The sequence below is a fragment of the Pectinophora gossypiella genome, chromosome 26 (assembly GCF_024362695.1).
Source record: "Pectinophora gossypiella chromosome 26, ilPecGoss1.1, whole genome shotgun sequence".
NCBI classification, from domain to species: domain Eukaryota; kingdom Metazoa; phylum Arthropoda; class Insecta; order Lepidoptera; family Gelechiidae; genus Pectinophora; species Pectinophora gossypiella.
The window spans coordinates 870,315-882,923 of record NC_065429.1 but is presented as its reverse complement, the minus strand read 5'-3'; the positions used below and the strand labels follow the sequence as shown (position 1 = coordinate 882,923).

General features: G+C 41.4%; 1 protein-coding gene across 2 annotated transcripts in view; it reads left to right on the top strand.

Moving 5' to 3' along the window:
- Positions 1-1,133: 1,133 nt before the first annotated feature.
- The window catches only part of LOC126378328 (unconventional myosin-Va), a 55,896-nt gene continuing 44,420 nt past the window's right edge, over positions 1,134-12,609 (top strand). For both annotated transcript variants that reach the window (XM_050026560.1, XM_050026559.1), the window contains exons 1-11: positions 1,134-1,440; positions 2,307-2,429; positions 3,919-4,037; positions 7,345-7,427; positions 8,397-8,519; positions 8,988-9,118; positions 9,520-9,739; positions 10,093-10,200; positions 10,553-10,680; positions 11,329-11,459; positions 11,813-11,928. In XM_050026560.1, coding sequence (XP_049882517.1) covers positions 1,414-1,440; positions 2,307-2,429; positions 3,919-4,037; positions 7,345-7,427; positions 8,397-8,519; positions 8,988-9,118; positions 9,520-9,739; positions 10,093-10,200; positions 10,553-10,680; positions 11,329-11,459; positions 11,813-11,928 — 1,309 coding nt within the window. In that variant the 5' untranslated portion in view covers positions 1,134-1,413. The remainder of the gene's footprint in view (positions 1,441-2,306; positions 2,430-3,918; positions 4,038-7,344; positions 7,428-8,396; positions 8,520-8,987; positions 9,119-9,519; positions 9,740-10,092; positions 10,201-10,552; positions 10,681-11,328; positions 11,460-11,812; positions 11,929-12,609) is intronic.

The window sequence follows — 12,609 nt, the reverse complement described above, 5'->3', positions numbered from 1 at the left end:
AATTATAGGAGTCTTAAAATTATATTGTGTTTAGTTTTAAATTACGAAAATTGTTTAGCTAAAATAATATTTCAACAGCTTGTCTTAAAAAGTATTTTAAGGCTGGAGTAGACAATTGAGAAATTTTATTTGATAAATAAACACTTCAGCGTCAAAAAGATATTTGGTGTCCTTTTTATTTTATTAAGTATCAAGTTTGGCGACTCGTATCACTCTGAGAAAAGAAAGAAGGTTTTCCGTATTCCCATTGATTATTAAGTATATGAAACACCATGCTCTAACCAAATGATAGGTAGTTTCAATGGTTTACCGCATCACGCTAGTAAAAGACATGAGTTGATAACAACGCACAACATAGCAACAAGCTTGTATTCCCAGCGGGCCTAGCACCGTAAGCACGCGACTCTTTCTCGCCGCGACAGAGATCGTCTCTTTATGTGCAGTACTCTGATAGAGTGATGGGTGTCGTATGTCGAGGCGAGAAAGAGTCGCGTGCTTACGGTGCTAAGCCCGCAAGTAGCCACTCGCAAATCCACTCCTCGCCACCTATGTTTAAGTCCCATTTAACAAGGGGCGCTCCTTTTGCCATGTGGTTCATGTTCAGGGCTCATATCCTTAAAACACATGGTATCAATTTTCTATAATTTAAACATTAATTTAACTCATAACGTCGATTTCAGTGGTTTACAGTGTTTTTCGTTGAGAATCTACATACATACACTATGTAAGATCACATCTATTCCTATCGGGGTAGGCAGAGACTATAGAATTCCACTTACTACGATCCTGACACCACTTTTGCATCTTCCACTCTCATCGGAGACTGCATGCTCGCCGGTTTAAAATACTTTTGACCAGGTCTTTATTTAAAACATCCTGGATTGGTTCCGAATCTTTAATAAAATAAATGTCGAATAAAAAAAATATAGATAAACCTGTTTTTATTAAATTGACACTTATTTGATTTGATTAGTTCATAGTTAGTCGAATGAGGGGTTAACAAAATAGGTCATCAGTATAACTGCGTAGAATGGAACGTGGTTTTGACCCAAATTGGAATATTTTGTCACGGCAACACCCGTGGGAATTTTATGATAAGAAAAACTTTCGATTTGTATTGTTGCATGTTTGTTTTTATGTTCATATCAGTTTCTTATAAGAATTTCCATTTCCTTATGGAAATTATGAGAGTCTCTCAGCTTGGGAAAACTAGTTGAAACAGTCGCATTTCGAGTGTCGCGAAATGTATTGATAAACGCGATTTTTATCACTTTGACACATGTCAATAACAATGCAGTGACGTTTTGCATTTGGGAAAAATTAGCTAATTTCGAATCTACCTTTAATTATAAAATGTATTTACAAAGCTGCGAACTCGTCCAATTATTTATAAAGTTATAATAATATAGCAAAATGACTACGAAGGAGCTTTATACTAAGGTATGCAAACTTTTTGCTTCGTATTTTAGTTTTGAAAATCCAATTCCTAATACAAATCCAATAGGATTTCGAATTTGGAATATATTTGGTTACTTTTTGTTTTTCGTTAATTTGTACAATTGCGCTATTCATTTGGAGCCTAGTTTTAAACGCAAATATGATGCCACTTGAGCATAGTATGTCAGTATGTTAGTAAGCATTTTTCTAATGAATAATTCATTTTGATGTAATATTCGTGATTCCGTTAGATATTACAAGATTTGATTACACGCTCACTGGTTTATCTATGTAATTTACGGTTTGATAATATTTGTTTTTAATTTTATGATGAGATCATTGTGGTAATGGGTGGCTAATTCATACAGCCACATGGATATTCTTTAGTATCTTGTTATGGGACTATTCTAAATAAACTTAGGTTTATGTTCTCCACTAAACCACAGTGGAGATACGTGGTGGACTAAGCTCTGTACCAGTCTGGTTAACGAGAGGAAGACCTGTGCTTAGCAGTGGGACATTATGCCTACATAGGCTTAAACAACTGATTCCTTTTTCTGTCTATCACTTCAAAGCAGACCTTAAACTTGAATACCCCTTATTGTTGGAATGATACATTAACAATTAACCCAGTTTATTTAACATTTAAAAGTACAATTTAATTTTCTTTTTTTTGTTTTTTTTTTAAATATTTAATATTGTTTTCATAGTTCGCATTACACTGTATGCTATATGTACCTTTGTTAATGAATAATAATAAATATAACATCTTAAATTGAACGTATATTTTTATTGAGTTGTTTAAAATTTAATTTCTTGGCGTACAATGCTTAGAAAATAGAATATTTAACATTCAATAACGTCCCTAGGGTGCCCGAATATGGGTGGAGCACCCAGGGAAAGTATGGGAGAGTGCAACGGTGACGTCCGACTACCGCTCCGGTGTGCTGATTGTCAAGGTGGACTCCAGCCAGGAGATCCGTCAGATTAAGGTATGTGGGAAGAAAAGAAACCTTTTTTTTTTTTTTTCTTGGTTTAAACTACAATCAGTCCTCTAGACTATAAGCAGTTTCGTTAAGTGGATAGATGACGTGTCAGGAGCCACAACCAATGTCACAGCCTCCCACTTTATACGACATGGCTTCTCTTCAGTCGTTTCACCACATTTACGTGGTCTATAAGCTCTGATGCGAGGGGATTCGGATGATCGGCTAGTCGCTCTAGATGTTTCTTTTGATGTTTCCAAAGCATTTCCATGTAATGTAACGTTCCTGCGAATGCTCGGCGTTATGTTACGGGTAAATGCTCCCTCTCTCCCTCTCCCTCCGCGTCACCCCGCAACCGCGCATCGCCCACGTGGCTCGACGAAATGTTACACCAATACGCTCGACGAAATGTTACACCAATATGCTCGTTGGTTTGTAACAAAGAGCCCAGCGTTTAGTTCGTAAGAGGATGATACACTAGAACATATCATAGAGCGGCTCGTTGTTCTGTTACAAGTAAATGTTGTAGTCTATACTCACCTTAAGAGTACACTACACTGCGCTCCAAAACGGGTATCACTGATGTAGGGAAAATGTCCGCCAAACTGAAGTGGGACTGGGCCGGACACGTTTGTCGGATGCATCCGGAGCGATGGGCGCGGGTCGTTACCCACTGGATACTTCAAGGCGGGCATAGAAGTCGAGGAAGACCGCGTAAAAGATGGTGTGACGACCTCAATGCTTATCGGAAGGATTGGCTGGAGATGGCGCAAAGTCGAGAGGAGTGAAAAAATCAAGGGGAGGCCTTTGCCCAGCAGTGGGATCGTATAGGCTAAATAAGATAAGAACTAAGAGTACCCGTGGTAGCTGTTGCTAGAACGCTTGCCTCTCACTTTGAGGTCGCAGGTTCGAATCCAGCACAGGCCCAAACCAATGATTGTCGAATTTGTTTTCGAATTCATGTTTGGATCATAAATGATTATCACGTTTAGCAGTGAAGGAAAACATCGTGTGGAATCCCACATTCCCGAGAAATGCATTTTCGGAGGTATGTGACCTAACCTGTATTGGGTTGGTTTTCCCTTCGCGGGTTGGAAGGTAAGTAAAGACTTCGCCAACAAACTGTCTTCCGGCTTGGCGAATGTGTTTAAAATTGCCCCTGACATGGCTTATGTAACTTACATCAGTAAGGAAGTAAGTAGTCGTTACATGAGCCATGTCAGGGGCCTTTGACGGCTCAATAATAACCCTGACACCAGGGTTGATGAGGTTGGTACTCCATCTCAAAACCCACACGATAGAATATTAAATAAATAAAATTAAAAGACAGGCTGTCGCTTCTGTAAAAAACCGGACCTGTCAAATCGTCGTTAGGTAAGTGGTCAACACTTTACCTAATTCTGAGTTGAGTCTATGTTTGCTAGAGTTCTACAAAAATGATTTATTTTTATAGATTTTCAACTTAAGTTTTGACTTACATCCATTCCTTCTACAGATCACTGATGAGAAGCAGATGCCTCCACTGAGGAACCCATCACTCCTCATCGGTCAGAACGACCTCACCTCTCTGTCTTATCTGCATGAGCCTGCCGTACTGCACAACCTTAAAGTCAGGTAAGCAATAACAGCATGAGTATATCTAAATAGGGGTAGTCAGAGGTACATCCATCGCAAGTTCAAATTCAATTCAAATTCAAAAATATCTTTATTCAGTAGGTAACATAGTTACACTTTAAATCGTCAATTTTTACATAACGAACGTCTCATCCGCCTAAAACTACTGCAGCTCACAACCTGGCCCCGATTCCTGCAGACACCTCCTAATTTTACTTTAAGTTATACCTGTCATTTTCTTATCCGCCGAAACAGAAAGGGACGAATGATTGACAGCTTTTAGAAAGAATGAGTAAATGAATGAATAACCTGGCCGTTCTAAAAAGGTCTCTCGCACGGTTTGGTACGGATTGCATACCAATGCAAACCGTTTGACGTGTGCTGTCAACTTAATTCTGTCGAGTTATTAGCCAATGCAAAATGTATATAGGTTTATTTTAGATTTGTGCTTAAAATTGACATGTGTTCCATAAATTTTATGCTTGTCGATTACCTGTCCCTTTCCTTTTCGGCGGAAAAGAAAACGATAGATATAACTTAAAATAAAACAAGATGGTGTTTACAGGAATTAGCACCAATGTTTCAATTGAAAATATAACAAAATCCTTTCGAAAATACCTTACATATCCAATTCCATGCATTGATAATATCTTATAAATAAATAATCAATAGTCAATAAGTACAGTCATGAGCAATATAATGTATCCACTTTAGGACTCTGTCGCACTAACATATTTGACATTCAGTGAGACTTACAGTTCAATTTGTCAAAAAACTTTATGTGACATGGTACCAAAGTGTATACATATTAATGCTCGTGATCGTACAGCTATTGAAACACGGACTTACATTCGTATTTAGATTAATTAGGCCGGTAGTAACTCTAAACATGTGTAATTCATGGAACCCATACAACTGTCACACATACGGTTTAAATTGGATGATATCATTTCGGTTGGATGGCGTAATCCCGATTATTTGTAACTCTGCCCACCCCCATAGGGGACTAATGATCGGAGGACAACTCGACAACTCGCCGTAAAGACTGTTACCGTGGTGTAAGAAAACTAGGGGGGTTAAAAAGGCCACATAGGTGCTCCTAAATATAAAACGCGCATATAAAAGTAAGTGCGCAATGCAAACAAATGTCAAATAGCAATATTGCTTTCTTAGATGAATTGCTTCGATGTGGCCATTTTTACCCCCCCTGTACGCTCAGTCCTATGACAAGCCGCCATTGTTAGCCCCAAAGAGTAAAGTAATAATAGGGAAGTGTCTGCAATGTGATGATGATCCAGCCGATTTCGGCTACGGCAACTGCTTCAACTCCGACGTTCATGTGCTCGCATGTGGCTTATGTAGCCAATCTTATTGGAAAAGATCCTCGCACATAGTGGGCATGTGAGTACACCATTTAAATATGCATAATTGATCGCCGCAGGCGGTCGGGCTTTCAATTCATCGCGCTTGGCGTCAAGCTCTAAGCGCCGTCGATGTTCAAATTCATAAACTTTGGTGTGAACCAAAGCTCTCCATTCCGGGCGATTAGCGGCTAGATTTTCCCACTGACATGGCTCAATGCCGCACTTTTTCATGTGCCGCTTTAGCACGTCTTTGTACCTAAGGAGTTGTCCAGCGTGCTTGCGCTTGCCTTCCTCAAGTTCACAATAAAAGACGCGCTTCGCCACTCGCTGCTCAGTCATTCGTGACACGTGTCCGCACCAACGTAGCTGCCGCCTCATGAGATAGAACTCAATGCCACCTACGCTAGCTCTGCGCAACACTTCGGTATTCCGTACGCGATCAGACCATCGAATCCCTAGAATCCTCCGCAGACATTTAAGGTGGAAGCGATCTAGCATAATGCAATGTAATTCGTACCTGTCTCTTATTACGTGTGACCATCTTATAAGAAGACCAGGTTTGCTCAATCCTATGACAAGCCGCCATTGCTAGGCGTTTGATGACGTTAGTGTTACCACTATGTTACCATCACATTGGTATCTCCAACATTCCAAGGACGTAAATTTTATTATTGAAAATTAAGCGAATTACTGACTAATGTATTTAATTACTATTACTTGTCACATATATAAAAAAATATTAAAACTGTAAGTAAATCTTTTACTAATAAAAAGTAAATATAAAAGCATTATTCGTGGGTAATTTATTTTTTGCGAAATGGCAACGCAGGGTGGGATGACGTCAGCTGGGCTAACCTTGAAATGTTAGCTGTCACTTTTGAGCATAAGTACCTGGTTTTCTTATACCACGATTGTTACTAACTTGACGCGTAAATATATAGGATGTATTCAATATACAGGGTGTTAGTGACATCGTAATGAAAACTTTAAAACTTTACGGCTATACAGGTTGTGAGAAGCTGCAGTAGTTTTAGGCGGATGAGACGCTCGTTATGTAAAAATTGACGATTCAAAGTGTAACTATGTTACTACTTTTTGCGCGCTACACTGCAGCTGTACAAGTGTACTATATCCTCTGCCGAAGGTTGTCTGGAAGAGTTTGCCCACCTTAGAATAAGTTTACCCTGTAAATGTTTTGTGAATTTGTGTGCAGTAAAGTGTTTTATTATTATTATTATTATGTTACCTACTGAATAAAGATATAATTGAATTTGAATTTGAGGGATGATTCAGACCATGATTCTAAGTTGATATCAAGTGGAATTACCATCGCAAGAGTATGGAACTAAAATTTAGGAATCACAATGTGATTATTCACTAAAATCGCGCGGCACTCCCGTTCTGATAAAGCATTGGCTGTTGCCGCCCATTTCCGCTGGTATTGTGATTGTGACCAGTGCTGTGCCGTTCCTAGGAATTTTCCCAGAGTGGGAATATTCCCGTTGTAAAAACTCTTTAATAGCAAGGACACTGCATTCCTTTTTGTGAACAAATAATACTCTAACTTCCAAAAAATAGCCGATACTTTATTGCCTTCTTTTTCTATCTTGTGGGTTACTATTGAGCCGCCAAAGGCCCCTGACATGACTCATGTAACGATTACTTACATCAGTACGTAGTAACCGGGACCAACGGCTTAACGTGCCTTCCGAAGCACGGATCATCTTACTTTCGGACAATCAGGTGATCAGTCTGTAATGTCCTAACCAAACTAGGGATCACAAAGTAATTTTTGTGATTTGTCCCCACCGGGATTCGAACCCGGGACATCCGGATCGTGAGCCTAACGCTCTACCACTGGACCACGGAGGCCGTTAAAAAAGTAATGGTACCTGATGGTACTCTAACCGGCGATGATTAATGTAGCATGACATTGGTTCCAGGTTTTGTGACCGCAACGCCATCTACACCTATTGCGGGATTGTTCTGGTCGCCATCAACCCTTACTATGATTTACCCATTTATGGTAAGTTTAGAACCCCGATCCCCGATACCGATAATAGAAGAAAGAGGATGGAAAGTGAGCGCCATGTATGAGGAAATAGCTCATACTCCAACTTTGCACTCCACTCGTCCGCAAACTATACGACGCACAAACCTCCGCTATAGTATATTAAAAGGGCTTCTTATGCATTACAACCTGCAGGGCAATAAATCAAATATCGACTATCATGCAAGGACAACTCTCCCACACAGGAAGACTAAAAACCTTAGTATGCTCGGCTATTTATCATAAAATGTAGTGTATTGCGAAAAGTAATGATAAAATCGCAGCCTATCACATAAAATGCTCATTGCCGGTAAAGTGGCTATGGAATTTGAGAAGCAGTAGAGCTATCGTAATTATTTGTTTGCAGGAGTAGTAGGTACTGAAAGAGTATGGGGTTGAACCGGCGGCGACAGCGGGTCTCATACAAAATTAGCTTCAAAACGTTTTTTCGATTCTGCTCCGCACCACCCAAATCCCCTGGTAGTTGCGGCTTCCGAATACATCCCGCTTAGGGACGGTACTGAAAAGTATCGGCGTCGGAAGGACGCAATATACGATCCCGACGACCCGATTACTCTAGCCATAGAGGCAGCCAATCAGCTCGCGACACCAAACACTTCAGGACCCCGATACCGATCCCGCCGGCATGGTCAACCATGTCCCTCAATCAGCGCTTATCGCTATCGACCCTCTAGGGTCGATTAATTCTTTCAAATATTCTTCCTCTCAGACGACGCCCTGAGCCAAAGTTCGCGCCCAACTGGGCACTTTGTACCGGGTGAGAGCCTTCAGCGCTCCCCATTTGCCCGGTCAAGTAGTTAATACCATCTGCGGCAAATCTACAATTAGTCACGTCAAAAAAAAAAATTATTACGTCCTTCGGACGCCGATACTTTTCAGTACCGTCCCTAAGCGGTTTATGTTATTGTCATGTGTCATTTGTAGGTGATGAGACAATCATGGCGTACCGTGGCCAGGCCATGGGTGACCTCGATCCTCACATCTTCGCCGTGTCAGAGGAGGCCTACACCAAGCTGGAGCGGGAGACCAGGGATCAGAGTATCATAGGTAAGAAATGCGACGGGTTTTGAAATGATACATAAACAGCCTATATACGTCCCACTGCTGGGCACAGGCCTCCCCCCAATCAACCGGAGGGGGTATGGAACATATTCCACCACGCTGCTTCAATGCGGGTTGGTGGAGGTGTTTTTACGGCTAATAGCCGGGACCAACGGCTTAACGTGCCCTCCGAAGCATGGAATCATCTTACTTTTTCGAACAATCAGGTGATTCAAGCCTGAAAAGTCCTTACCAAACAAAGGACAGTCTCACAAAGTGATTTCGGCAATGTCCCCATCGGGAATCGAACCCGGACCTCCAGATCGTGAGCCTAACGCGCTCTAACCACTAGACCATGGAGGCTGCTTATCGATGATAATTACTTTGAATAAGTGATTCTGATCTCATCACCAATACATTTTTATTATTTTCTTTTTTTCCTGTTTTTTTTTATGTATGTATTTTATTTCCAAGTGAGTGGCGAATCAGGCGCAGGCAAGACGGTCTCTGCCAAGTACGCGATGAGGTACTTCGCGGCTGTGGGCGGGAACGCCAGCGAAACCCAAGTGGAGAGAAAGGTTTTGGCTTCCAGCCCCATTATGGAGGTATGCTTCCATTATCCAATATTTTCTTTTTACGTAACTTATTGTAGATTTGCCGCAAATGGCATTAACTACTTGGCTGGACAAATGGGAAGAGCTGAAGGCTCTCACCCGGTACAACGTTTAAAACAACAGGCCTGAGAGTGCCCAGTTGGGCGCGAAACTCGACTCAGGGCGTCGTCTGAGAGGAAAAATATTTGAAAGAATTAATTGACCCTGGTGGGTCGATAGCGATAAGCGCTGATTGAGGGAAGTCGTCGACTACGCCGGCGGGGTCCTAAAGTGTTTCCTGAAAAATTTGAGACTCTTAACACTTGTAGTTTCTATGATATTATGATGAGTGAGTCAGTCAGTGAGTGAGTGACTTATTGCTTTTATGCATTCACCATATTCTCATCTTCCAGGCAATAGGCAACGCGAAGACAACTCGCAACGACAACTCCTCCCGGTTCGGCAAGTTCATAGAGATCCACTTCGACAGCCAGTACCGAATATCCGGCGCCAGCATGCGCACCTACCTGCTGGAGAAGTCGCGTGTGGTGTACCAGAGCGCTGGCGAGCGCAACTACCACGTATTCTACCAGCTCTGCGCAGCGCACAAGCACATGCCAGAGCTACAACTTGGTAAGACCAAAATTGAGCTTTCAAATGACGTATTCAGGGTCGGTCTACTCGGTCTTCTAGCAAAAGACCACGTTGAAGATATGATAAATCGTAAAAGACTACAGAAGACCATCGAGTTCTACCAGATTTGCATATAAGCTGATGTCAGAGTTGCAGGCAGATGTGTTTGAGCTTAGGTCTACTCGTTTTACTGTCAAAAGACCATAGATATTCACTTAAAAAAGCTTCATGAATGAGATGGTAAGTAGGCAAGTCCAAAGTTGAGGTTTTTAGGGACGGTCTACTCGGTCTACTGCGAAAAGACCATGGGATTTTTGCGAAAAAGGAATTCAGTATGTTATGTTTGTTTCCAGATCACCAGGACTCCTTCCAATACCTCAACCAGGGGGGTAGTCCGAACATCGATGGTGTCGACGATCTGAAAACTTTCAATGAGACCAAAAATGCATTAACTACTTTAGGTAAGCTCACGCATTATCCAGATAATTCACGTCAAAAAAAATACATGCATCTAAGAGGATAAAAACTGCCCATCTCTCCCATCAGGTGTCGCTACTGTTGAGTGTTCTTAAATTTTGACAGTTCTCCATACTATTTGAGTAAACAAACATATTGTTTTGATTATATTTTTACACTATAACCTTTTGCGCAGCGTTTAACTGCAAAATCATAGTGTCATATTAATTCCCTAAAGATCGGAAAGAAGAATACTTAGAAAAACTTGTTTTTAATCAAAACAGCCTTTTTCCAACTGATGGCTTTTCTTTTTCGTAACTACTTCTGCCTTTGTCTCACCAACACTCTCTCTTCCAGGAGTGACAGAGACGGAGCAGCAGAACATGTTCACAGTGCTGGCGTGCATCCTCCACCTGGGCAACGTGGAACTGGCCTGCGAGCCCGATGGACCCACCACCGATACTCAGGATGGGGCGTATATCAATGTAAGTATAACCCTGGACTCTCCATACAAAAATCTCCTGGCCACCGCGTGCCGCTCACTTGCAACAGTGTCGAAATATCGGGAGTCTCATATCCTTGCTTTAAACGCGGTAAGAACCCGTTATTATGTGTTTTAATTACGATAATGGTGCTAATTCCTGCAAACAGCAACTAATTTCATTTTATGTCTGTCATTTTCTTATCCGTTGAAAAGGGTAATCGACAAGCATAAAATTTATGGGTCACACGTCAATTTTAAGCATAAATCTAAAACAACCGTCTAAAAATTTTACATTGGCCAATAACCCGCCAGAATTATGTTGACAGCACACGTCAAACGGTTTGCATACCAGCGAGATACCTTTTTGATTTGCCCGGGTTATTCATTCATTTACTCATTCTTCCTAAAATTAAGAGCTGTCCATCATCCGTTCCTTTCCTTTTCGGCGGATAAGAAAATGACGGGTATAACTTAAAGTGAAATTAGGAGGTGTCTGCGGGAATCGGGGTCAATAACCGCGTAAAGTTAAAACACAATTTAATTTCTGTCTAACACATTCAACCTAGACAACTAACGTGTGCCAATTTTGAGGTTTGTCCACGTATTTATCGGATACTACAGATCGTGTTGCGTTTTGTATTTATTCCAGTCAAACGACAAACACCTAACAACAGTGTGCTCGCTTCTTGGCATATCAAAAGCGGAGCTCGCTAGGTGGCTGACGCACCGCCGCATAGCATCAGCACATGAGGTCATAGTGTCCAGAATGGACGTGCAAAGGTACCCTCATTTTATTTTATTTCATCAACATGATTCTTAACAAACTGCAAGACGGTGACGGTGACGGTGTTTGCGTTTTCTTGATTCCCAAGCAAAGCGTAGGTGAAAGAGTTGGCTTTGTCATGGGACCTTACAAATTTCGTCAAAGTCAACTCACACTCACATTCCTGAGAAATGTATTTTCGGAGGTATGTGACCTAACCTGTATTGGGCTGGTTTTCCCTTCGCGGGTTGGAAGGTCAGACAGGCAGTCGCTTCTGTAAAAAACCGTACCTGTCAAATCTACAGGTTAGGTAAGCGGACCCTGTGAACAACGGGATAACGCTTTTGAGTAATTGATTTTGATTTGACAGGGCCGCCTTCGCCCGAGATGCCCTGGCCAAGAGGATGTATGGGGAGCTGTTTGCTTGGCTCGTGCGTGCTGTCAATAGAGCACTGGATACTGGACATGCTAAAAAGCACTTTATTGGTGAGTAGACTACAGTAGACCTTAATATTAGTAGACCGCAGTAGACCACACACTTGGATGTTTCGAAAATGGGTTGCAGTGTTGTTTTTGTGTTGGTAAACTACTAAAATAATAATTAAACAAATAATCGCACTGTTCGTGAGTAGTTGATGAGACAGTCTACTGAGTAGAACGTAGTCTACTATGAAAACCACAGTAGACCATAGGAAATTAATCAAAATTGTGGTGGTTAGACCGTTGGGATCACGATGTGGAGGTCTCGAGTTCGATGGGGACATCGTAATCACTTTGTGAAACTGTCCTTGGTTTGGTAAGGTCATTGCAGATTTGAACCACCAGATTTTCTGAAATATTTAATAAGATTAAAAGAAGAAGACTACATCTGTCACGTTGGTCTAACAGAACTATCAGCTCTGAGATGTGGGTGCTTAGTTCATCTTGCGATTGATATAGGTCTAAACTGGTTTTTAGAGGGAATCTCGTAAACGAGGTACGCCGCATTGATTGGCATTTATGCCTACTCGGTACGACAGTGCGCTGTGTGTGTTTTTGAGTTTATATGTGGATACCTATCGATATGATTCATTTCAATGTTTTCTGTATTTTTATGTTATTTTTTTTCTGTATTAATGCGACGAATGGGTGCCGAGACAAACCTCTGTAGTTTAACGGCATCATTCA